Source organism: Ostrinia furnacalis, unplaced genomic scaffold, assembly GCF_004193835.3.
Source record: "Ostrinia furnacalis isolate ACB-3 unplaced genomic scaffold, ASM419383v2 OfSCF0963, whole genome shotgun sequence".
Lineage (NCBI taxonomy): Eukaryota > Metazoa > Arthropoda > Insecta > Lepidoptera > Crambidae > Ostrinia > Ostrinia furnacalis.
This window is the reverse complement of record NW_021131202.1, coordinates 67,941-95,802: the sequence shown is the minus strand read 5'-3', so window position 1 is coordinate 95,802 and position 27,862 is coordinate 67,941. Positions and strand designations below refer to the sequence as shown.

The window sequence follows — 27,862 nt, the reverse complement described above, 5'->3', positions numbered from 1 at the left end:
TTCCTACTCACTGACTCACTCACTCACTGATCAGGGGTATTTTTGGGGTATTTAGAGGGGAGAGGGGTAAAATTGTTAGTGTTTGTTTTTTACTAGATTTTTTGACTGACAGCTTTACCACATTTTTTGAACCAAAAACAAACTTTTTTGTTTTTCATCCTGAATTTTTTCCTTTTTGGGAGTTTATTAGAGTTGCCAAGGTGTGTTAAAAAATGTGGGAAAAAAACGGAAAAACAAAATGGCCGCGCCGCCATCTTGGATTGAAAATGCGATTTCGGGGTGTTTTTAGGGAGGCGTCACTCCGAGATGCGCAATTGTTTTTGAAAATTTCTTTTGAGTATTTGTGACATGTATAGTCTTCTTTAAAGCCTCATTCACAGATTATCAAAAAACAAGATGGCGGCTGAGCTGTCGGCCATTTTGTTGCGATCAAAAAAATCCCAAACTTTGACACGAATTTTCCGGCAGATGGCGACACCGGAGTGGGGTACAATGTTCCGGGCGATTGTTGGTCTGTTATTCGAGTGTTGCCATGAATCGGAAAAAACTACCATTTTGGAAGAAAATTTTCCACCAGGGCCCCGGATAGTAGAAAATGGAAATTTCCAAAAAATCCATAAACTTGGAATGCAGTCTGGTGACGTTTGGGGACCCAAATGACATTTCACCATTTTTATGAAAAAAGTCTGGCAACACTGATAGTTATGGGGATGAGAAATCAAAGACCGTAGTGTATTCGTATCGCGTTTAATATAAGACTAAACTGTCAACGGCGCTGCACACATATTTATATAGTGGTGTTAAGTCTACCCTCTTTATTCTATACATTACACCTCCCTCCTTAATAAACGTTTACAGTAAAACTACAACATCACAATTTATTTGCAGTAAGATATGATTTTTAAACAGTATATAAGAAAACTATAAAATATTATCACAACAAGTAACTTATAACTAACAGNCTGCACACATATTTATATAGTGGTGTTAAGTCTACCCTCTTTATTCTATACATTACACCTCCCTCCTTAATAAACCTTTACAGTAAAACTACAACATCACAAATTATTTGCAGTAAGATATGATTTTTAAACAGTATATAAGAAAACTATAAAATATTATCACAACAAGTAACTTATAACTAAGTATACAATTTTATTATTAAATTTCATTATGAGTAGCCGTATCTATTAGGTGGTTTCCTCTCCCTTAAGGGGTAACGGCGTTCACCGGTGGACGGTACAACACTGTTTGTGTCTGTACTATGAGTACCACTGCCCTCCACCCCGCCGCCCAACTCAGAGCCAATCGACCCGCTCACCGAGTCCGAAGACGACCCCCCAGTCTCCGACTCCACTGGTAACTGTGGCCACCCTACTAAGCCTTGCTTACTTGTACCGTTTGAATGAGTTGTTGTGCCTTTTGGTAAACTTGGTTCATGGTGTTTTGACTTAAGTTTTATTTGATCAATGTGTCGATGTACCACTGTGCCGTCTAAGGAAATAATATTGTAATCCGTACTGCCTAGTCTTTCATCGATTGCACCTTCTAGCCACTTAGTTGGTCCCCGGTACGTGCGATACCACACGGCGTCGCCCGGCTGCAGCTCGCGGTGCCCCCCGCCGGCCGCCCGCAGCTGGCGCTCCTGGGCCCGCTGCACTCGCTGCTCCCGGGAGGGCTTCAGTCGATCCAACCTAGTACGCAGTGACCGCCCCAGCAACATCAACGCTGGGCTTTCCCCGGTTGTGCTATGTTCAGTATTACGGTACATCAGTAAATACCGCTGTAAAGCCACTTCAGTATTCACCCCCTGTCTGACAGCTTTTGTGATGACCATTTTACACGTTTTTACGGCATTTTCAGCGGCTCCATTCGAAGCTGGATGATAAGGGGCCGATAATAAATGCTCCATACCGTTATGCATAAGAAATAATCGAAATTCCTCGCTACTGAAAGGTGGTCCGTTGTCACTTACAATCTGTCGGGGAATGCCAAACCTCGCAAAAATCTCCCTTAGTTTATTAATGACTGAATTTGCTGTAGTTGTGTTCATTTGACATATTTCAATCCATTTTGAATAAGCATCTATTAAAACTAAATAACGACGCCCGTCTATAGGCCCTAAAAAATCCAAATGCAATCTGGACCAAGGTCGACTTGGCCAGGGCCACGGCTGGGGTGCGTGGTGGGGCGGCGCCGCCGCGGTCTCGGCGCACACGCTGCAGGCGCGGCACATCGCCTCCACGGCCTCATCGATGCCGGGCCACCACACATAACTACGAGCTATACATTTTGTCTTAACAATACCCATGTGAACGTCATGAAGTTCTTGTAAAATTTTATTATGACACAATTTAGGTACTACCAACCTATGACCCCACATTATACAACCTAACTCAGAATATAATTCGAGTCGTCTATTAAAGTATGGTTTCAGTTCCTTGCTGTCAACCTCATCTGGCCAACCATCTCTGATGAAGCTTAACACCCGGCCGAGGATTGGATCCCTTTGTGTTTCCTTTTTTATTTCCCTGAAATCTAACATCAATGCCTCCGATGCAAAATGTAAATACGTTTGCTCTGGTTCATCATCATTGCTGCTACTCCTATCTTTTGCTTTATAACTATCAACTAACCGCGATAAAGCATCAGCTGTGTTGGCGTTTGTATTTATATACTCAATAGTGAAGTTATAAGCCGATAATAACAGCGCCCATCGTTGCATACGACTCGCCGTCATACTTGGAATGCCGTATGCGGGCCCAAATATGCTTACTAAGGGTTTATGATCACTCTTTAACACAAACGACCGCCCATATAAATATTGGTGAAATTTCTTTACTGCGAAAACAATAGCTAGTGCTTCTTTGTGTATTTGACTATAATTAATCTCGGCCGGCGTGAGAGCGCGCGACGCGTATGCAACAACGCGCTCCCGGCCCGAGGCCCGCTGCGCCAGTACCGCGCCGACACCGCGCGCGCTCGCATCGCATGTCACCACAATAGGTAATGACTCATCGTAGTGCGCTAACACCTCGGACCCCGTTAATATTTTTTTTACATAATTAAATGCATTGCTATGTTCTAAGCCCCAACACCAATGCTTACCCTTTTTTAATAAATCGTATAACGGTGCTAAGTGAAAACTTAAATTCTTAATAAATTTTCCATAAAAGTTAATCATGCCCAAAAAAGACTTGACTTCGGACACATTCTTAGGAGGAGACATTTTCAAAATAGGCTCAATTTTACCAGAGTCTACTTTGACTCCATCTTCGCTAATAATAAAACCTAAGTACTTGACGGAATCGGAAAAAAATTCACATTTACTTTTTTTAAGTTTTAGGCCCTTTTCCATGAGTATGCTCAATACTTTGTTTATGGTATCAATGTGTGATTTTATACATGAGCTGCTTATCAAGATATCATCTAAAAATACCGTGACATTAGGTATATTTTCAAATAACTGAGACATAATTCGTTGAAAAATACCAGGACTCGACGCGAGTCCGTATACTAACCTGTTGTATCTAAATAAACCTTTATGAGTGTTTATAACTGTCAGATTTCGTGTATCATCCAACATAATTTGATTATAGGCTTGTGATAAATCTAACTCCGTATATTACTTACTGCCATGTAAACTAGAAAATAAATCCTCAATTTTAGGCACTGGGTACTTATCGACTTGTAACGCGCGGTTCAAAGTTACTTTATAATCGGCACAAATACGCAAGGCCCCATCGGGTTTGTGTACAATCACCAGTGGGGTCGCCCAGTCGGAGCAGTCCACGGGCTCGATGACGCCGGCGCCACCGGCGCGCAGCATGGCATCCAGCTCGGCGTCCACGCGCTGGCGCAGGGCGTAGGGCAGCGGGCGCGCGCGGCAGAACACCGGCTGGGCCTCCGGCCGCAGGCGCAGCGTCGCCCGTCCACCGTTGAAACACCCCAGTTGACCATCAAACAGCTTCTTAAATCTAGAAAAAATGCCATTTATAACTTCTGTTTTCTGATCATTTATGATATTGTAATTATGACAAGTTGACAAAATAGGTACGGTCATTTCTAACTCCGCTAGCCATTGCCGTCCTAACAAAGTTGTATTACCGTTTTTAAAAACATATAAGTCCAATATTTTTCTCCTATTCTTGTAATTTACATCGACCTCTAAGTAGCCTAATGGCTTAACTTTGGAACCGTTATAAAATTTAACAGATAAATTACATTTTTGTAACGGAACATTTTTAAAATATTTATGGTAATCTACAAGAGAAATGCACGACAGTGGTGAGCCTGTATCAATTTCCATTTGTAAATTAACGTTATTTACATTTAAAAATTCATAAAATTCATTTATTTTTGCAAATAGGCTTTAAAAAAGCGCTTTTACACGTCCCTATATTAACCTGGCTTAACTTTGGAACCGTTATAAAATTTAACAGATAAATTACATTTTTGTAACGGAACATTTTTAAAATATTTATTGTAATCTACAAGAGAAATGCACGATAGTGGTGAGCCTGTATCAATTTCCATTTGTAAATTAACGTTATTTACATTTAAAATTATGCTCACCGGTTTGTAACTACTCAATGACATCTGATACATTGGCTCCTCCTCTTCTTCATCCCGTTCTGCCGTCTCCCGAGCGTCCTCCAGGTAATGGGCTCGGGTGGATGCCGGGGTTCTGGATCCTCTGCTCTGTGCAGCGCCGCGATTGCCTCGGTGGGCAACTCGGCTCCCCTCATTCTTCCCGCCAAAACGTGCTGCCGCCGTTTTAGAGTTTTCTGGACACATTCGACGTAAATGTCCCACTTTCTTGCACCTACTACACTCGTATTCTTTGAATTTGCACTCGTTCCGCCTATGTCTGTAGTCCCCGCATGCAAAGCAACCGCCAACTTGTAGGTTGTTGATGGCATCTTCACCGCCGACTGAAGAAGGCCGTCCCGCTGACAGCCGTGAGCGGGACCCCGAGAACGCGTCTGTGGAGTACGCGCCCGCGGCCGCCCGGCCGCCCGCGCTGGCTCCGTCCGCCGCCGCCTCCACGACTGCCGCGTCCCTCACCGCCGACTCGAATGAAACCGCTATTGCCACCGATTCCTTGAATGTTATTTGGTTTTTTGCAAATAACTGTTGACGAATTCCATCATCACGTATGCCACATATAAACTGGTCTCTGAGATTCTCTTCCAAATTCGCTCGAAATTCACAGTTTTTAGATAGTTTTTTGAGTACCGCCACATACCCCAAAATATTTTCATCCGCCTTTTGTTTCCTTTGCCGGAACACAAAACGTTCTGCCAAAAACGATGGTTTGGGGTTCAAATGTTGTTGTAATATTTCACTCACTTCCTTGAAAGTCATGTCGGCCGGTTTCCGTGGGCTCGCCAAGTTCGTCAATAGTTCGTATGCGCGGTCTCCCATTGTAGTGATTAATGTTGGTAATTTCATTTCTTCACTAATGCCGTTCACTTTAAAATACATTTCCAGCCTTTCCGCGTACAACTGCCAGTTTCCGCAATCCAAATCAAATTCCGTTATCTTGCCGACCGCCATATTTAAACTTAAAATCCTGTCGCCACTGAGAAATCAAAGACCGTAGTGTATTCGTATCGCGTTTAATATAAGACTAAACTGTCAACGGCGCTGCACACATATTTATAAAGTGGTGTTAAGTCTACCCTCTTTATTCTATACATTACAGTTCGTTTCAGCCAAATGACGTCCACTGCTGGACAAAGGCCTCCCCCAAGGTTTTCCACAATGAACGGTCCTGCGCTGCCCGCATCCAGGCTCTTCCCGCGACCTTTACCAGATCGTCGGTCCACCTAGTAGGAGGCCTGCCCACGCTACGTTTTCCAGCCCGTGGTCGCCACTCGAGAACTTTCCTGCCCCAACGGCCATCGTCTCTACGAGCTATGTGCCCCGCCCACTGCCAATCTACGGATCTCCTCATTTCTGATTCGATCACGCAGGGAAACTCCGAGCATAGCCCGCTCCATCGCCCTTTGGGTGACCTTGAGCCTTCTTATGAGGCCCATAGTAAGCGAGGCCTCTTTTTTATTATTTACTATATTTTGACGTTCATAAGTGCCACTTGTGGTCTAAACTAAATAAATATTTTTGATTTTGATTTAGAAGACGAATTTGAAACTTTGTCAAAACCTTATTACAGTAAAGTAATTTGTTACTAACCAAACAAACATGAATAAAAATTCACGTCAAGACTGTAACAAAAAAATTTTGAAAAGTAGAAAAATAAGTTGATTGAAATTAGTTTGGACTTCATGTGAATAAACGCATTTCAAATTCTAGCTGTTGCTAAAATTTTACTACTTTTTTTTCTCAAAAATTTCTTGTCCTGTAATTCATTATTTTCCAGTGAACTATTCAACTGAATATCGAACTCCATACGACTATAAGGCCTCAGCCACGAGTTTAGCGGGCAGCGGCGCGGGAGCGGCGGCGGCGGCGGCGCGGGAGTTGTTCAGATATTTCGTTTGCGAATAAAAACAAATATCTCGACAACACAACCCCGAACACAACACTTCGCCGCTAAAGCGCCGCGCGAGCTGCCCGCTTGTTTCGAGAACCTGGTCTGCGTTGCCCGCCCCGCTCCCGCGCCGCCGCCGCACCCACGCCGCTGCCCGCTATATTCGAGGTCTAACAATGGGTAGGTATAACATAAAGCATATTAATTCACTGATAAAATAAAACATTGTCTCTAAAATTGTAACCAAATAGATCTAAATATAGCTTCCACTGTGCAACCGTCCTGAACCATCCAGTCCTTTCGGAAACGAACGTCTACCGTTGTAATATTTTACCCCCATTTCCCCCACCCAAATCATGAAACTTCTTTTACAGTGATTTGATGACATTGCACTTTGACGAACGCAAGAATTGGGGATGCTGAGGGCACAAAAACAAGATGGATGACCGACTGGGTCCTGGAGGATTTCTTGATTTCTTTTGTACAACCCTTGGGGAAGCTTTCGAGATGAAGTACCCATTGTTGGTTTGATTAGGAACATGTTTTTGAAGGTGTTTAGATTTTTACGCGTTTTAGGATGGGTTGCACAATCTTACAACGTCAAAAATCTGTTAAACTCCATACAAAAAACACCGGTTATCATTAACCGATTGAGTCCCAGACGGCATTAATTAATGTCATAACAATTGATTATCTATTGTGTCTAGATTCGCGGAGCTTGAAGGATTAAAATTTCTGTTAAAGTTAGGTTTTGCAACTCAACCTTAATATCCTCTAAAATAAGAGTCATCTTTGGTTTTTATTCTATTTTTGTGTACAAAATAAATGTGAAAGTAATTTTGTAGACATTTAATATTTTTAACAGTATTTTTGGATTAGAAATTTTACAATATTAGAGGAGTGCAACCAATATGTATAATGACTTACCTGTCAGTTCCCCCAGTCATCACCTTGTAGTCTTGAATGTCCATGTCACCCATGTATTGCGAGAAATCTGAAACAAAAAATAAATAAATTGTAGATAACTTCAATTTGAACCGCTGGATGCTGGCCGCTACCAACCGGGTGATGTGGAAATCATTGGGCGAAGCTTATTTTCAGCAATGGACTTCCTCTGGCTGAAATGATGATTATTGATAGAATAAGCTGCCTGAAAAATGTCTGATCCTTTACAAAAATGACGAGAAAATATTGATAACAATCTTTAGTCCTTTTGAAACTAACGCCGTCAACTGCAGTACTATGGTCTGCCCCAAGTGTTTTCACAACAACCGGTCCCGCGCCGCTCGCATTTAAGCACTTCTTCTACCCTCTACGGGTCAACAGTCTACCGAATGAAGGGCCTGACATTGCTTTTTCTAGTGGTAAATGACTTTTATTTAAAACTTTACTCGGTTTGTAACATTCGACACCGCCAAATCGTATTCAAATTTGGAAACAGCCATTACCGTTCGCTTATCAATTCAAACCGTCCACTAGTTGGATGTCAATATTCATTTACGAGTGGCCGTGGCGCGTGATTTGTCGTTACGCTCGCGGTCGGGACGGAGGGAGGGTACGTGGTCCGCATTCGCTATCGTGTCGAATTTCGCCAAGGGGCGATCGCGATGATGCTAAATATCTGGATACGCAGCCAGTATTCAAAACATGGGTAGAAAAGTGTGCTTTTTTGCTCGCAGACCGCGTGAAGCGTCAGATGATTCAATATGCACAAGTGCTCCGTGAAAACATGCAAAAAGTACTTTCAGCAAGTGTGCTAGATGAAAAAGAATGAGGTGTCGAAGCCAATTTTATTCTTAAATCGATGTGTCTTAGTATCATAACTAGTCTAGAAGATTAATAAACCAAAGATAAACGATCCCTCGCACTACGGTATTTACGATATTGTATTAATTCACGCCATTTGTTTCTCTTTAAAGAAAAAGAAAATGAAATATTTAAAGAGCGCTTACAGAATTATAGCTAATTTTCACTGTAGTAAAGTTAATATTTAATTATAGCATTCAGTAAAATAGGCCATAAAATATACCTGTGATTTGCATTATTAGCCACATTATGCATTCCTAAAAAGTCATAACTTTTAAAGTTAAATTTAAAATTGTACTTTTGAATATTGAAACGTGAGTTGCAATCGGCATACGCCTGTAAACGTGTATTTGCTATTTTTCGGTCACTTTTCATACCTACCAGAGTAAATACAAATGAGTAGGTCATCTTCATAGAAACGCACCGAGCGCGGTTTGTATGTAAGCGACAATATACGTATGCAGCGCGCACGCACACACAGACAAAATTCGGCGCAACCACGACATACAAAGTTGGCGCGCTCACATACAAACCGCGCCCGTGCGTTTCTATGAAGATGACCTACTCATTTGTAAATACAAATAGAATAAATACTCTGTACCTACTGTCGCATCTAGGGCATTATTATCTTTGTACGCTCAGCGAAAATCGTTCCGTTATTAATAATACGTAATACGTCCGATTGATATTCCGAATCGTGCCTTGCGGCTGTGTATTTGCAGATGTGCTTTAAACGTGTGTCGTGTGGTGATTTTAATCAGTATACGTTTAGCTGGATTCAAGCAAACTTTGTCGTTCACTGCTGGAAGCCACGAACTTTATCGATCTGAAAAATATAAAAATAACTAGCTTTCCGCCCGCGGCTTCACCCGCATGGAATATTGTCTGTCACAGAAAAATTAGCGCGTCCCTGTTTCAAAAACCGGTCTAATCCAAATTTCATTAAAATTGGTTCAGTGGTTTAGGCGTAAAAGCAAGACAGACAAAGGACTATTCCCACCTCTCGTTCCCACCACTGCAACTCCTGTGTAGCCAGGATCTACAGCTTGCAAGCAAGACAGACAGACAGACAAAGTAACTTTCGCATTTATAATACACTCGGCATCAAATAAATCGCACCTCCCGTGACAAGCACTTTCAAACGTATGCATCCACACTTCCCACCAACATTGGTACCATTTGAAAGCCTAGTTCTAAACTTCATTTCATTAAAGGAAAGGTTTTTACCCCAAAAACGTGTCTTTACAAGGAGCCAGAGTCACTTCTTCAAAAAATAGGTAGTTACGCTATAGCCATTTTTTATGACTATAAAACTGTTAAGTTGGGATTAATCGCTATCCATCTGTCAAAGAGGACACGTGAGATCTTTATTTGGTTTTATAACCATAAAAATTGGTCTAATTGATCCCAGAGGTGAGCCCAAATTGAGGTCTATTTTCAAGTCACATTTATGGTATATGTTAATCATTTATTTAGAAATGAAATGTATTTTTCTTTAAGGATATTTATTGGGCTTTCAAATAACACCAATATTGTTGGGGTAGGTACCATAATTATGTCAGAAGAAAATCTTTAAAGTTCGCGTCGCGGAAGGTGCGGTTTATTTATTTTGATGTTGAGTGTATTAGTATCTAGAGAGAAGTAAAAAGAATACAAGCATCACTATGACTTAGAGCTACAGCAGGCACGTTATTTTCATCATCAGTATTCGGAAATTTTGAGACATTATGCGTTCGGACGCGGTTATCGGAATCACGCGACTGCTGTCGCTACGTCGAGCATCCAAAAAGCGAACCAATCGCTGCTTTGGCGTTTTTAAGTGTACGTATCTGGTTAGAGTACAGTTTAGAACCACTCTCATTCTTCCCGTTGATGTCGTAAAAGGTAACTAAGGAGTAATTATGCCAAAAACAGGACTCCGCAACCCGTCTAACCAGCGTGGAGTGTGTTTAGGCCAAATCCTTCATTTGCCTCTGGTATATTAGAGGGCCATATGCTCCAGCCACTTTGTGCTTTGGAGTGCCCGTTATGCTGTCCGTTTGAAGCTTTTCGGACGCTTGTAGTAAGCAGCTAAGATGGCAGCTGACTCACATGCAGTTATAGTACGAGTACTAAGCTAGGCCCTAGGTTATAGTCAGCGTCAAATAATTAGTGTCAAGACACTCAAAGTGGTCAAAAAATTAACAACACAAACTTATTCTAATCGTAACAAAGAAGTGTTACGAACTTTTTGGCTACTTTGGATATCACGAACTATTAAAATTTGACGCTGACTGTACTTAGAAGCGATTTAAATGAAAACTACATGAACACAAAATTAAATCTTTTACCAAATCTAATAGTTATTTAACATTTCTAATCCAGTAATACGATGGTAACTCTCTCAATTCATATTGGCGTTAAATTCAGAACCAGAGTTTTGAAATCAGAACTTAATAATCTTACTAAATGGTCTACTGAATAATAAATAGGCAAAATACTATTAACACGCTTCGAATTGCTGAATGAATTTTAAGTTCTGAATAGTTTGGGTCAAATAGATTTAAAGTTGCTAATTTACTGGTAGCTTTTAATAGGCCTACTTTATGTTTAGTTTTTATTTGCGACTAAGAGCCATTTATAATAAATCACACGTAATTACTTACAGCAGCTGTACGTATTCAAGTAAACATTCAATTAACAAAGTTAACAGTTGATTTATCGAAGTTTGTAAGGCAAAGCAATTTTTCGCTCTTCGTTTTTGATTTATCTTTGTTTTACAAGTCTAATCACCCATTAAATTGAAACTAAACTAAAGTAAAATCAAGTACAAAGGCCAGTTTAATTCATAAAGAGCATTGCAAATGTTTTGCCCGCGATTGTCTGCTTTATTGTCCCCGAAACACATCTGTCGTCGGAAAAATATGGCGATACTAAGACGCTCTCACCTGCAATTTGGAGACAAAAGAAACGTTTAAGCTGGTCGCATACTGAAGAAAATGATCAACTATCTTTTTTATTTTTTGAGCTGCTTGTTCTGACTGGACAATTATTTACCCGTATGTATCTGGAGTAGAATTTTCTCACGTACTTATATCTGGAATAATGTAAGTAGCTTATCAATTAATGGTGAGGTCAGAGATCAATCTACCAGACTGTCTACCAAGACTAAGTGACCACCTTCATCTTATTGATGTAGAGGATTGTGGTCACAGACTTAATTAACTTGGCTCTATTCTTTACTCTCTAATAAAAAACAAGCGTGTGGTTGGTCCATTACATTTAAATTTCAATTAAAGGCATAAATCTTTATCCTCAAAGACTCAAGTTACTTCACAAGCCTTGTTTTGTAGACAGACCTTAGTGAAGGCAATATTTTATAATATTACAAGTGCTCCAAAACAGGTGTGCGAGCCGCCTCATCCAGTCCACTCCTGCCAGAAAATTGAAACAAATAGCGTAGCATCTGTCGTATATATTTTTCATAATTTCTGAATAAATAATTTTGTCCTTTCCGCCAAATAATGGACGGGGCTGAATAGCGGAAATATAGGGGGAGAGGGGATCAATAAATGGGACAGATTTTGCATAATTAAAAAGGGGTGTTTTCAGATGATTGCTCATCTTGATGACTAATGATCCTGTTACGGAGACGTGGACGAAATATATCTTGGAGTGCTGAAATTTTAATTATAATATCGCTTAATATCAATTAACGGTATTCATACGAGGGCTGCACTAAAAGTATCGGGAATGGAATATTTCCACTGTTCCAGTCATATTAAAATCTATTTAATTGCAAACTCCAGGGTTTTAAAAATCGTATACCATTTATTTATTTAAAAAAAGATTCTCGGTCGTATCACAAGGTCTAGTCAAACTTGTTTAGTCGTTGAGAAAATGGAATTGACTCGAGAAAATTCAAGAGCGATGATTTATTATGACTTTCGGAGTGGTTTAACACAAAAACAGTGTGTTGACCGGATGATTTCTGCATTTGGTAATGAAGCCCCATCCAAAACCACAATTTATCGCTGGTTTCCTGAATTTCAACGTGGACGTGTCAAGCTCAGTGATGATCCCCGTCAAGGTCGTCCAAAAACTGCAGTCACCTAAGAAAACGTTGATGCTGTGCGTAAGCTGATTGAAGAAGATCGACATGTGATATACCGCGAAATTCAGGCAACTTTAGACATTGGCATGAGCCAAATACAAATAATCTTGCATGAACAACTAGGTGTAAAAAAGTTGTTTTCCCGATGGATACCGCATTCGCTCTGCGAAGAGCAAAAAGCGGCTCGCGTTACTTGGTGCGTCAGAACTCTCGGGAGATTACATGCAGAGTTTTTAGAGCAAGAAAACATAGAATTATTAGTCCATCCGCCGTACAGCCTTGACCTAAGCCCTAATGATTTCTATACTTTCCCTAAAATAAAGAATAAATTGCGTGGTCAGAGATTTTCATCACCTGAAGAAGCTGTGGAAGCCTACAAAACGGCCATTTTGGAGACCCAAACTTCCGAATGCAATGGTTGCTTCAATGATTGGTTTCGTGTATGGAAAAATGTGTCAAATTTCGCGGAGAATACTTTAAAAAGCAATAAATACATTTTTAAATAGTAATGTTGTTTCACTTCCTTGATTCCCGAAATTTTCAGTGCCGCCCTCGTAGCAATCTGCTAAGAGTACAAATCATAGTTCGAGTAGAGGCTCGAAGCCAGAGCAATTTAAAACTAATTTAATAGGTACGATGGACTCAAAATAATATGTTTGCTTATGCCGTATTTAACTTTCTAAATAATATCCAGTTCATTTGTTTTTTTAATAAAATAAAACGTCCACTGCTTGATAATGGGCTCTCAAGAATTTTCCAAATCGTAAATTCTTTTACAAATTTTTTGATAAGGGAAACTTGTAACCCAAAGCTCCGCTGACCATGTAAATCTGAAACGGTATTACACTTCTAAGAAATCTTACAAGCCCGTGTATAAGTACATAATAGATGTATTTGCTATAGATGTATTTGCTAAGCTTTACAAACGAAAGCATGATGTTTAAGGCTTTCTCTATGAACGAAATACGTCACCGACACTACGAGAGATTATTTGATTGAAAGGCTTTTTGGTGTAAAAATAAAATTATATTGTAAAATAAAATCAAGTTACATGTTTAGTTCTAAGTAGAAAAAGTCAAGAGAAGAGAAAAAAAGTGACAGTCGATAAAAAACATAAAAAGTAAAAAGAAGTTTCTCGCCGGCCAGGCGCGCGGCCAAGGAGTTTGGTCGCACATAAGCGACCTTTACAATTTTACTAGGCCGTTAAATTAGACAGACCTGTACATTCCGCCCGCCAAAGGACATTATAGCAGAATGTCCTTTAGTTATTTTAGAAAACAAGAAACAACAAAAATCTCTTCCTTAGAGGCAACACAACATTAAACTATACATTATAAAGTTAAAAGAAATGTCCTTGCCTACGGCGAGGCATTGTAGTAAGTATACTACAAAATATTTACATTTACACTCTTTATAACATACAGAAATTAAACAATTTTAACACAATAGGTTAACAGAATACAATTTGAGATTATTTATTTACAAGTTTTACAAAAACAGTATTGCCGCTTACACATTGAGGTAAGTGTTTTATTCCTTGCATGTGAATGCATTACCGCAATGTTTGTAAATGACTTGGTTTTGGATGGACAGTTTGTATCTACGACGCCTGAAAATATCCAACCTAACGTCGTATCCTGAGCTAATACACGCCTATCTGCACTACGTTTTATACCTGCTCGTGTGACCTGGCTGTATACCTCAGCGCCTAACAAGACGTCAATTTTGTGAGGTTTGTAATACTCAGGATCGGCAAGGTCCTAAATAAAACCGACTCCAAAAAACCTACACTAAAACGTAGAAAAATAATTACTAATTACCTACTTATTTATTAGGACGAATTATTAATATTTATGTAGGTATACCATGATTGATACTTTTGGAGTCGGTGCAGGCAAACTTTACATGTTTCATAATCGTGGCACCGACTCCAGAAGTATCAATCATGGTATACCTACATAAATATTAATAATTCGTCCTAATAAATAAGTAGGTAATTAGTAATTATTTTTCTACGTTTTAGTGTAGGTTTTTTGGAGTCGGTTTTATTTTTTTTTATAAAATTTTATCTAGGCCTCTGAATCGTTTAGTTAAAAACTGTGAAAACTGATCGTAGGTCGGCAGTTCATCAGTCCCATCCGATGAAATGTTTAACTCCCATGCCTTCCTAGTCTCCTTGTCAAGTTTCCCACTGATTAGGTGAATGATAAAAATATCCCAAGACGAGACATCTACACCTAAGTTCTTAATGGACTCTAAGCAGTCAGAATTCAGTTTGTGAGCTTTTTTGATGGAACAAACGGTTTAAAATGTTGTTAACTAAATACCTTTTATTGTTGTACATAAGCTCGAGTTTTTTCCAGCATCTTATGTAATTTTCAGCTGTAGCTGAAATGTTGTTTAAAAGTTGTGCAGCATCTCCTACTAAATAAGCTTTTAAATAATACAACTTTTGTGCTGCATCTAACGACTGATTGTTGTGGACTAGTCTTATAAAAAGCTCTCTAAAAGTTTGCCATTCTATGTACATTCCTGAAAATGTTGGAATTTTAATTTCAGGCAACTTAAACTGAGTTGAGCGTTGAGCTGGCTCTGTGTGCGATTCTAAAATAGGCAGTGAATGAAACTTATTTAACTTATCCTTGATGTGAGACTTGTACTCCATATAAAGTTCCTCAACATCATCAAACACACTTTCCCTATAATAGTGAGATTCCTGTAATTCATCGTCATCAATAGTGCTTACAATCTCCTGTTGTGTTTTGAAAAAGACTCCCCAATGTTGCTCTAATACCTCAAGCCTGGTCTCAAGATAAGCTTGAGTCAGTCTATCCTTTGGAGACTTTTTAAAATTTGTGAATGCCCTTACAATTGCGGCCTTAGTGGCCTCCTGGACCTTAACTAGCGGCTCCATATTTTACAAATCTATTTAAAAATACACAAAGCAAATAAAAATATACAAAACTACATAAACAAAGAAACACAAAAAAATACAATCAGTTTAAAAATTACAAGTACTAAATATGAAAAATTACAAAGTTACTAATGTAAATGTCCCAAAGTTAAGTTTCAAATCTTCGTTTTGTTTCGTTAAGTAAGGTTTAAAGTACTCACGATTTCACTTCACAACACACACACTATGAGGACGATACGTGCACCATCAGCTACTAGGCTCGTATTTCTCACTCAAGCTCGCTTTGCTCGTTCTATGTAGCGCTCCCTAGCGCTGCCGCCAACCGCTGCCAAAGACTCTCTGCTGCTCCTCCCGTACGCCTTATCCAGTCTTTAAGACTGGACCCTTCCGCTGCCGTGTAGTCACCGCTGACACCACTGCATGGAGTCCAAGATAGCACCTTTGCTATCCGGTAATTTGTACGGGCGGTACTCCGTAGTATGGACTACCGTAATTTTCCTACCATTTTCTTCAAAGCCAATCCGACTCGTAGGACCATGAACGAAATACGTCACCGACACTACGAGAGATTATTTGATTGAAAGGCTTTTTGGTGTAAAAATAAAATTATATTGTAAAATAAAATCAAGTTACATGTTTAGTTCTAAGTAGAAAAAGTCAAGAGAAGAGAAAAAAAGTGACAGTCGATAAAAAACATAAAAAGTAAAAAGAAGTTTCTCGCCGGCCAGGCGCGCGGCCAAGGAGTTTGGTCGCACATAAGCGACCTTTACAATTTTACTAGGCCGTTAAATTAGACAGACCTGTACACTCTAAGTGAAGAACTTTTAAATTTATCGATGGATAGTTTAGACGTCGTGAAAAATATTTGCTGTAATTCGACGTTTAGGTTTAGTTAATTTGTTCATCTTTGTCAAACCCCAGTTGATAATAACAAAACCAAGTAAAATTAAAGTAACTTTTGTGTAAACAATAACTAAAACTTTATAATTCAGTGTTTCAGTGAAGATTTTTATTGTGTCACATGTTCATTTCAAAAATGAGGTTACCCATTACGTCACTAGCAAAAAACTAGATAAAATCAAAACTAACGACACAAAAATGCTTCAGAAACATCGACAACCAAACTATCGACCGTCCTAACACTATTCCATATTCCCAACATAACCCAGCTTAAACTACAAAGCGAATATTTGACCTATTTATTGCATAAACCTTATAAAGGCCCCTAAAATAATGCAGTCGACGTAAAAATATTAACAGCCCGGCTTCTGCCGCAGATGGGATCAAGAAATAATAGTCGGAAGAGGGAGTGCGTAAAGTCACCTTTACACTGTTTAACAAAGTAGATATTATCAACTATTTTTAGAAAATAGCACCATAGCCTTCAAATAATTCGATCCATTTTCTCGAAGTCAAAAAAGTTTTCAAGTGGCGATCACAGGCTGGAAGATGTAGTGTAGGCCTCCTGCTAGGTGGACCGACGATCTAGTAAAGGTTGCGGGAAGTACCTGGATACCGCAGGACCACTCATTGTGGAAATTCTTGGGGGAGGCATATATCCAGCATTGGATGTCATATTTTGACTGTACCGGAGGAGCAGTCTGCGTAAAAATATTAACAGCCCGACCACTACTGCGGATGGGATCAAGAAATAAAGTCAGGAAGAGGGAGTAAGAGGGCGCGTGCGTAAGGTTAAGTTCATACTAGTAAGAAAGTAGACAAAAACTTTTTTTTAGATAATCACCCTAATATCCTAGTTCCTACTAAAGTAAATTACATGCAGGCGAAGCCACGGGCAATAGCTAGTTTTCAATGCTTCATATGCATAATATCTAGATTGGTACTTTAGTGGCCCTGACTTTCAGTGCTATTATACTATGTACTTCTAAAAATGCACAAAATTGGACACCATACACATTAAGAACTACATTTTCAAATTTTCAGCACTTGAAGGTCTGCCCTTATTAAAAATTCCAGTCCAACCTCGACCTAAATTGAATTATACTCTTTAATAATACTTAACTCAATAGTCATAAATCAATAAAGGCATAATTTAGTCTAAGGACACAGATGTTCGTACCCACAAGATATCGATTTCCAGACAAGTGAATAATAGATAAGGTTATAAATACACTGGTATTGTTAGGCTATTATACACATTAATTCTGTTTATTATGTATGCCATAAAATCTAGGTTTTATGATACCCGTTATTACATTTAAACCATCTAATTTTGACCGTAACTTTAACGATAACCGGTGTTTTTTGTATGGAGTTTGACAGATTTTTGACGCTGGTCAAAGATAAAGTAAGATGGTACAACCCAGCCTTAAAAGTATTATATTTCATTCTAAGCTGTCATCATATACCCGATTTCCATTGTGCACTCTCCTTTGCCGTACCTAAAAGGACGGGCGCCGAGATAGTCCGAATAAAGGCCAAAATGCAAAGAAGCAACGGTCCAAATAAATCATTTGAGTACGGACGACACATCAAACTGAACACAATGGCTCTTATTTCGTTGTAACAAAGTTTATTTTGCAACAGAAATGTAGAGACTGGTGCGTAGACTGTACAAAAACGTGACTACTTTGATTCCGAGCTCGAACTGCGTGATTTGTTGTGAAAGAGTTTTTCGCCTTTGTCAAAAATCCTATGGGTTTTATCCAACGCGTTGAATGAACGAAAAAGTTATGGATCGTTTTTACTTTCACGGGTCAGCTGCTGCGTTAAAATATATTTTTTTACATGATTCTCAATAAGCAGAAACTATATAAGGACACTTAATAAAACCTATACCTAAGTTGAGTTAGTATAATAATATGACGATTAATCTAATCGGATTTTTTTATTCATTTGATTTGTATCAGTCTTTCCCAAAGTGGGCGATAACGCTCCCTTGTGGGCGCTGCAGGATTAAAGGGGGGCCGGGCGGTAAGAGACCCAGAAAAAAAAATCGGGACTTTGTGTAGAGGCTTGGGAGGCGTCATTTACTAGGAGGACTCTTAGACACCGACTGAGCACTGGACACTCGACTACAAATGGGGGCGCTAAAAAGAATTTATTCTCAAAGTGGGCAGTACACAAAATAAGTTTGGGAACCGCTGGTTTATATTAACATCATTAAATGGTGGTAAGACAGTCATATTTTTTAGTCGAAACATCAGTACTAAAAACCCTCCACACCAACCCTTTAACTTGTACAAATAAAAAATATTTTTCAATGATTTGAAACTTCTCAGTAAAGTTCAAAATATGATGGCATCATTCTGTCACAACCAGAAAGGCTTAGGCTAAGTTGCACCACCTAACGTTGACCGTAACTATAACGATAACCGTCTGCTTACCATGAGTTTACATTAGGTATGCTCGCTAGCGAAAGCGTCAAAAAAATCTATGAAGATTTTAGTTCTTGAAGTAAGTAGCCGCTAGGGGCGCTGTACAATTTGTCATTCATTTATTGTCATTTTTACGTAGTCGCTAGCGAGCACACCTAACGTTAGCTCATGGTAAGCACACCAGTGTATTTTGTATGGAGATTGACAAATTTTTGACGTTTGTCAAAGTTAAAGTAAGATGGTGCAGCCCAGCCTTAAACATCCCAACTAATATTATAAATGCGAAAGTAACTCTGTCTGTCTGTCTGTCTGTCTGTCTGTCTGTCTGTCTGTCTGTCTGTCTGTCTGTTACGCTTTCCCGCTTAAACCTCGCAACCGATTTTGATGAAATTTGGCATAGAGATAGTTTGAGTCCCGGGAAAGAACATAGGATAGTTTTTATCCCGGTTTTTGAAACAGGGACGCGCGCGATAAAGTTTTTCTGTGACAGACAAAATTCCACGCGGGCGAAGCCGCGGGCGGAAAGCTAGTTCAAAATATTTCTCTCAATTAGATGATAAATTCCATGCAAAGTAAGAGAAATTGCTGTTGTTTTTACATTATCGTAATAGTATTACCAAAACAAAAGAAATAAGTTAATTTAGGGTTAATTACAAACAAAGCGAGCACGCCGCGCCATAAAATCTGATTTATGTGTTTTGTACATTAATAAATGAGTAGTCAACGAAATGAAAATTTTATGATAAATTTCCCGCCGAATCACAACACGGAATGAACGTTAAAACTTAAACTAATGTTGGTTTGAAAATGTTATTTTGTATTTGAAACTATGCCTATGATAAATTATTTGATATGGCTTCCATAATTATTTATCAGAGCCTTTTTATGAGAACTCTATTGATTTTATTTAACTAAGGCTGAGTTGCACACCTAACTTTAACGATAACTATTTAAAGATAACCTTTCCTTTTTGTAGGAGTATGACAGATTTTTGACTTTTGTTCAAGTTAAAGTAAGATGGTGCAACCCAGCCTTATTTGGTAAAAAGCTATCTTTTTTATGTTAGCCTAAATGAATTTTATTTTCGTTTGTCTTTAAAATGCTGATACCATTAAACCACATTTTCTGCTGAAATCTGAATTCTACGAAAAGTTTTGAGAATCTTAGTACCTACCTTAATAAATTGCTACTGTGATTGAGTTAAGAATAGTGAGAAGATACTCGAAATTTAGTCTTTATAAAAGGGATTTTTATGAGCAAGATAAGCAGTGAGTACTATTTTGAAACCTGTTTAATATAAAAATAACAAATAAATAAATAACTTCTTTGACTATACAACTGGGTGCGAAGGGCGAACTTAATACCTGCCTAAACTCTTCACGTAAACATGAATTTTAGGTACAAATCAGTATTCACATTTTGACTCAGTGTTCGCTATAGGACGAATTTATCGAACAATAAGTAGTAATATTTGTAGTTTTAACATCCGTATTCACAAACGATGCTTGCTTAAGTGAAGCAGCAAATCGAACGCACAGCGTTGAATAGAGCTCTGCGATTGGTTCGTGTGTCACCCTGTGCGTTCACGCGCACTGTGAGACCTCATCGTAATGTTTGTGAATACGGGCGTAAGTGACGTGGCATGTAAATTGTGTGTCAATAGCTTTTTCTGTGTAATCACTTCTCCTAAAACACCAAAAATTTTTAAATCTGAAAAATCTTCTGCATTTTCTTTCGTTTTTTTACTCCTTACGCAAATTTAAAGCAGAATGTGCCACCTAATAAATTGCTCGATGCCGCTGCGTTGATAGCCCGATACGGGGAAAACTCGGAAAATTTCCCATTTGTCAACTTTGAGAGGAATTTTGGAAGTTTTTTATCTGTAGGGGTTGTCTCGCATTTTTATCCTGTCATGATAAACTCGAAATCGAATTTACTTTGTAATTTCGGGCAGGTGTGTTGTGCTCTTTAAAACTTTCCATGGGCGGCAACATTGTTAGATTGGTATTATTGTAAAATAAGGGTTCCTTGTCAGGACTACGGGACCCCAAAAAGACATCATGTCTTGATATAGCATTGCATAAAAGTTCGCCAAGTACCTACTTAATATGACAAGTTGTAGTCAAGTAAAAAGTTTTATCAACGTAGAGACGACAGCACATCAACAATATTTTAGTGGTAATAGGATATTTCTTACATTGTCATTTAAACATACATAATAATATCAATTGGCTTTTAAAAATATTAAAAATATTTTAACATTAATACTGAAAAATGTACAAAACAAGTTCATCATCCCACAAGATAAAAAATGAATGAGGACATCCCTCATCCCTGTATTAAATAAAAAACAAAATGGTCACTCGCAACTACAAAATATTGCAAGCAATCAATCCACGAATTTCGCCGGCGTTTAAGCAATACGGTGCCTTCAAAGTGTAGCACAGAGAATAAATTCAAAACATCATTATTCATCGACACAGAATATTATGTTGCGAAATAGATTGCTAGCATAAAATATACTTTAGGGCGAGGACAAAGGACAAGAGAGAGAGACCTCGAGTCAAGGGCACTCAAAGAGGGAGAAATATAGGGTCCTTACATGAGTTTCGTGCTTGAGTCGTATTCACGAATGTGGAGTGTTAGTCCCAATTATATTTTGCGGCTATTTTTGGGCACAAAGTTTCACGTATGTGAAGTTATGTTTCGAATTTATGTGATTTTTCTCCGATATTTTCTCTTAATTCCAGCCGCTATGTGAAGTGGTGGTAGAAGCTATGTTTAGACGTACATTTAATTATACTTTTTAAGAATTTGAACTAATCTATGAATTTCAGAAGTCATAAAACGTATTAATATGATTAGGGTATTGACTCTAGTTTTACGACCTCTGAAATAAACATCAGTTTCACTATTTGTTGCACTACAGTTTGCAGTTCATTTAACTAAATAATTTGTAACAAGCCACTGATGTGACTAAGATCCGATATTACGGTACACAACATATTTTTCAAGGCCCTTGCCTTGCCACTTCTACAAATTACTGCCTCAAGTCGATTTAAAAACTGACTCATAAGTGCCACCAGTGGTCTAAATTAAATAAAATATTTTTGATTTTGACGTGATTCGCACGTCAACTTTACGCACAACAGAAAATTAATACCATATCTACCTCTCATCGATACAATCTGTCTCTTTTCATAGAAACACCGTCTGAAATTGCGTACGCTCGCCAGTAGGTATTCGAGTGCAATGATTTACGTCGCTACCCTCCGCGCCGGTCACGTGCCATCCAAATGACAGGTCCACGCCGTTTTTATGGCCTCACACTCCGAGAACGAGATGTTTTGACGGTTGTTTTGTGGCCGCACAGCTGGGTTATTGACCACTAATGAAGATTGGGATTGTGAAAGTTGAGTTTCATTAGTTTTTACAAAAAAAAAATATTTTATTAAGTGTCAAATATGTTTGTGTTAAAAGCGGTTTCGCGACAATAGTCCAGCAGTGGCGGCCGTCAGCCAGTCCGACACCGTCAATGTTGTTGAACATCACCATATGAGTAAATTATCGTATCTTGATACTCTGGTATACATAACATTTTGTGTAGAGATAGTTTAAGACCCAAGGAAAACAAGATCGTTTTCATCCCAGTTTTTGGATGGGAGATACGCGCACGGTATACTTTCTGTGACAGACCAAAATTTACTCAGGTGAATCTGCAGGCAAAAGCTAGATATATCACAATATTTTTTTTTCATAATTCACTTTTTGGTATTAGAAACAATCGAAAGTCCCACGACAGATGGCGCGCGAAAGAAATCAACGCAATTGAATTCCCGACTGGGAATTAGCATAAAGACGTGGATGAGGTTTAATGATTGCTCCGGCGCACTGTGCCATGAATACAAATATGAAAGGGGCTTGCTCACTGTGCAATCACCACTGTGGTTATAGTACCCAGTACCTACACAGTGGGAGCCCAGTGGGTGATGGGATTTTAAAAATAAATTACATGACTAGCAGCATAGTGTAAAAATGTCCAAAGCTATTTATTATTATTTATAGCATTCAGTTTAAATATACAGGGTGTTTGGCGGAAGGTTTGGAGGACCTATTAGTATACACCCACGAAGTTTGTCTAACCTTCCGCCAAACACCCTGTATAAACTTCTTTTTTATTCAGAACAAGTATTTGACCGCAATGGCATCTGATGTTAAGTTACCTATCTTTCAAAAATTATACGTGCATGCAATACGTGGGACACTATTTAAGTTGTGAGCCTAACTATGAAAACAAAGTAGTATATTATTAAAATGGTATTGATTGCGTTTATTGGTATTGTCTTTCATGATTTATGCAGTTTTTAATATGTCCGAAACACTTTTCATAGCATTTTTTCCACTCAGCTTGAGGCACCTCCAAAGCATGGTTTTTGACCGCACCCATAGTTGCTTCTGGCTACATAAATCGCTGTTCACGCATTTAATTTTAATATAATGGGTACCAAAAGAAGTGTTTAGATTCCAAGCAAGAATTTTGTAGCGTTGGACCTGTTTATTTCATATTTTGAGTGTTCAAATAGTCAGTTGTTTGACGAGACGTGTAAAAGCTCACATTTTCGTCACGAATGGCGATTCGACTATGCTGGCCAGTTTCCCTTATTAAACTGAAGACTTTTGGAAAAAAAGTGGCTGTTTACTATTAAGAATTAACCATTCTAAATTTCTCTAGTGACGTTTCTGTCATATAATCGGATATTTCGGAAAAATAGGCGACCGTAAGTTTCAAAGTGTTCCGAGCGCATGGGACTTTCGTTGGAATTGGTTCATCTTAAAACACCTCCATAGTCGATAGCTGTTTATTTTCAGGATCATTATGCATAGATCCTTAATTCGTCAACTGTCACAATTTTGAAAACGGCTTTTAAAGCTTTTTAAACGTATTTATCAAACATTTCCAAGGACTAAACGACACAAGCGTCCTATTGAGCGTTTGAAAAATTTTGTGACATCCAGCGAGAAAAAAACGTATTAACCATAATATGGTCATACAATATTTTATTACTGCTAGTGGAATTAATGCCTAGGATTATCTCAATCCTACGATATATCACATGACGAGGTTTCTCTTCCATTTTTCTGAGAACATCAATGTTTTCCGCCACTATTAGTCATTTTGGACGACTTTCGCAAAGTTCACTGGTGAGCCAATGACATACAATATTATACTTCTTAAACTAGCGTTTTACAATGGTAAAGGACAGATCTTTATCACCAAAAGTGAAATATAGCTGACCGCTTCATTTTTGTATTGATTAACCACGTCGAAAGTCATAATAAATCTTCGCGCGAAAATTTCCGCAAGTCAATTCCATGTTTTTGTAGTCAAGATAATTTTCAATTCAATGTTAATAATACAAAACGTGCTTAAATGATAAAAAGTTTTGAATAAGGTTGTAGTAAAAAATGTCAAACTTTTCATTAAAAGTATCAGATGTCGTCTAGCAACACGTTATGTTGTCGAGGCTCACAACTTAAATAGTGCCCTAGTATCATCTAAGTAGTCAAATTATGAAGAAAATAAAACTTTGAAACCCTTTTATCAACATATTTTTTACGAAAAACGAGATTGGCACGTCGAACCGCATTGCATACCAAACGAGTCTTTATTTTGTTCACTTACCCCACCTCGAACGAAACTTTTACTTTAAAGAAACTCAATTTCTTCAGTGAACAACCACCTTTACGAAGTTAAAACTCGCGAACCTACATTATTCGTGAAAGTTTGCGACCGAAGCTTGAGTTTTCATATTTTTTGCTTCAAGACTTTTGTCTTCTGCGCTTGACTCCTTGAACTGTTTAGTGGGTTGTCCGAAAATAATGCGACTAACGAAAAAATATAATTTGTAAGATAAATAGAAGATTGGCTGAACCACCATAGCGTTTAACGTGGATTACCATTCCTTGTATTGTTATAAGACTGGGCTCTATATGAGGATTTTTTTCAAATTATTAATTGTTTCTCTTGTTTGAAAATGGTATGAACAACAAAAGTTAGTCTGTACTTACATTAGGTACCTACTAGAAAAGTCACTTGGTAGTTGGTACATTCTACGACTTAAAAAAATATCCTCATTTGCAAAGGAATGCATAAAATGGCATATAAATAAAAATTTAAGGGCCTTTTGAAAGAATATTTCAATAACATTCATAACTTTTAGCGAAAAAAGATCGGATACTTTCCGCACACCGTATTGTGAAAATGCAATTTCTTAGAGCTATGAGAGACGCATTGTCCTGAACGGTCATTGTGTGTCGAAGTTGCGGAAAATTGTGATAAATTCCATGCTGTTTGAACTCTGTAGTGGGCCAAATGAATCAGTTGCATTTTGGTTGCAATTTTGGTAATATCTAAAGATTAGAATAAAGAAGCCATTAATAAAATAAAACTTGAGAAGTGATTTCAATAGAATGCTATAATTAGGTAAGGTTTTATTTTCGCCATGATCTTGATATTGAGTGCAATAAAGTTTTAATTTTAATAACTAAAAAAAATGTTTGTAAAGTATCATCGATCAATTAAGTAGCCTCTTGTGTGGATTTAATTACTTAGCACTAACATTTAAAGTGAATGATTAAAAATAAATGATTAAAATATAAAAAAAAAAACTATACATTCATTTACGAGAAAAAACTATTTTTCATTTTTTTATCCTTACGTAAATTTTCGCGCCGTCGATCAATAAACAGGCGCCTGCAACGTAAAATCTCGTAACTGAAACTCCACGGAAATCAATAAATCAAAACAAAGTTTCTAATCGTTGCAATATTTCACATTACAAGCGACGCGTGTCAGGTAATTACTATAACTGTAACGGCGGGCTCTGTGCTAAGCCCTCAATAAATATCGTTTAATTGGTAGCGTCGTTCGGTAAGGCCTTAACACTTGTTTCACGGTGGAAAACGGGAGTAAATCACTCACCCACTTTATTGGTGACAATTTAGACAAATTAGTACAAAGTAATTATCTTGTGAATAGTGACCGAGTTTCTTGCGCCGCTTATTCTCAGCACTGGCCCATTTATTGTCCCGAAGCAGTGGTAGGGTTAACACTGGGACATGTAAAAGTGCTTTTTAAAAGCCTGATTGCAAAAATAAATGAGTTTTATGAGTTTTTATTAAAGTATAACACAATGCCAACCTGCCTTGTTATTTTTAAAACAAACCGTTTATAAATAGCTTTTTATTTGAATAACTTAGGCCGATTTTTGAAATAATTAAATTAGGCTCACTGCCAGTTTTAAAGAATATGAAGCAAGAACTAAATTTAATTTCTGCTTAGAAAACTCATTTAATAAATTCTATTTATAACGTTTTCTAAATAAATAGTGATCTAAATAGTGTAACTTTTTGCATAATTATAATTGTAAATAGAATGAATGTGAAAAAGGACAATGTTCGTTCTCCATACATTGTTCGCCTAAAGAACCAACAATTTTGACATATTACTACCCGAAAGCGAAATAATACGATTCTGTGTGTAAGAACAATGATTCCTGATGGACACTTGCCATAAAATTAATGATTAAGAATATTAAATCACAACGATTTTATAATATGTCGTTTATGACAACATGGCGTCTAATGTATTGTGTGAATGTATGAACACCGATTCGCGAAAAATGTTTTGTATTGTCGTCACGCCGAGTCGCAGCCAAATAGTATAAAATAATAGAACAAGTTTTAGAAATACAACTCGGCATTCCACTTTTACAATATGCCCACATATTGCACGTAAATAAACAACATGAATCGTAGGTTGTTTCCACCCTTGTCATCTGACACATGAAATAAACTCCTATTGTATTATAGATATCGAAGCCGAATCGTATATAATAATAGAATGGGTTTTGGAGATCACTCGGGGTTCCACTTTTATAAAATACCTACATATTACATAAAAATACCACGAATCATGAGTTTTCTTTTCACCATTTACATCTGACACGAGATAACAAACTCCTATCTCCATGACTACCATCGTAGTCTATGCCAAAGACTACAATATTTTAAGCAAGAAGTTTCAAACCTTAGCGGCTACGGTAACCCCTGGGCCACATACATCATGATAACATTCGGTCGACACCGGAACGAAGTCTTGCGATTATGCAAAAAAGCATCGTATTCTAGTGCGGCTATATCACGTTCAACCGGGGTTTTAATTCGACTAAAGTCCTGACTAAAGACTGGAAGAAAATACGCCGCATTGTATGAGCACTTCGTGTTCGTTAAAGCGGCTTCAGATCTAGAGCCCACATAGTTTTCTTTCCAATAATATCCGCAAGTAGCGCTGCATGATCTTTACAACAAAAACGGCAATAGTTATTAAGGTGCCAAAATTATATGATTACTTTGGCACGGTATTATACACGTTCGAAGATTTGTCATTTTCATTCATTTCTTCATCATCATCATCATTTCAGCCACAGGACGTCCACTACTGAACATAGGCCTCCCCCAATGACTTCCACATCGCACGGTTGGTAGCGGCCTGCATCCAGCGCCTTCCCGCTACCTTTATCAGGTCGTCGGTCCACCTTGTGGTGGGTTGACATTGCAGAATATGACTTTTGATAGGTTCATCATAGAATTCGGCGGGGATATCCTCACGGAGGAAGTTCGTAAAAGGGCGGAACAAGATCTTATAATAATGCAAGGCCGAAGCTGTTACGCGCGTGCTCCTACGTGTAATCCGGCGAGTATGCAATAAATAGTAATGTCTGGTAAATAGTGGTAATACGTATCGTTCGTTCGTTCGTTTCAGCCGAAAAGACGTCCACTGCTGGACAAAGGCCTCCCCCAAGGATTTCCACGAAGACCGATCCTGCACCGCTCGCATACAGGCACCTCCCGCGACCTTCACCAGATCGTCGGTCCACCTAGTGGGAGGCCTGCCCACGCTACGTCTTTCGGCTCGTGGTCGCCACTCAAGAACTTTCCTGCCCCAGCGGCCATCAGCTCTACGAGCTATGTGCCCCGCCCCGTCTATGTCTGTATGCGCTACGATTACAGGGTATCATTTTGCATAGTCGCAAGACTTCACTCCGCTGCTGTCAAATCAATGTCGCATAATGTTATCGCAATGTGTGTGGCCCTTGGCCAAATCACAGAAGCCTATGCGAAGAAAGAGCACTTGAATGACAATAAAAATCAGG

The 27,862-nt window shown here is 38.5% G+C and overlaps 2 protein-coding genes and 1 long non-coding RNA gene across 3 annotated transcripts in view; all 3 read right to left on the bottom strand.

Moving 5' to 3' along the window:
* Positions 1-1,171: 1,171 nt before the first annotated feature.
* Positions 1,172-2,740, bottom strand: LOC114350734 (uncharacterized protein K02A2.6-like). Its single transcript, XM_028301645.1, has one exon. The coding sequence runs from the start codon at positions 2,738-2,740 to the stop codon at positions 1,172-1,174; it is 1,569 nt and encodes a 522-aa protein (XP_028157446.1).
* A 1,081-nt stretch (positions 2,741-3,821) lies between these two features.
* Positions 3,822-5,675, bottom strand: LOC114350751 (uncharacterized). The gene is made up of 2 exons (XM_028301666.1): positions 4,576-5,675; positions 3,822-3,977 (listed from the first exon to the last, which is right to left on the bottom strand). The coding sequence occupies exons 1-2, from the start codon at positions 5,557-5,559 to the stop codon at positions 3,972-3,974; spliced, it is 990 nt and encodes a 329-aa protein (XP_028157467.1). The 5' UTR covers positions 5,560-5,675; the 3' UTR covers positions 3,822-3,971.
* Positions 5,676-7,421: 1,746 nt separating this feature from the next.
* The window catches only part of LOC114350741 (uncharacterized), a 62,123-nt gene continuing 41,682 nt past the window's right edge, over positions 7,422-27,862 (bottom strand). The window contains exon 3 of the long non-coding RNA XR_003655732.1: positions 7,422-7,490. This is a non-coding gene — a long non-coding RNA (uncharacterized LOC114350741). The remainder of the gene's footprint in view (positions 7,491-27,862) is intronic.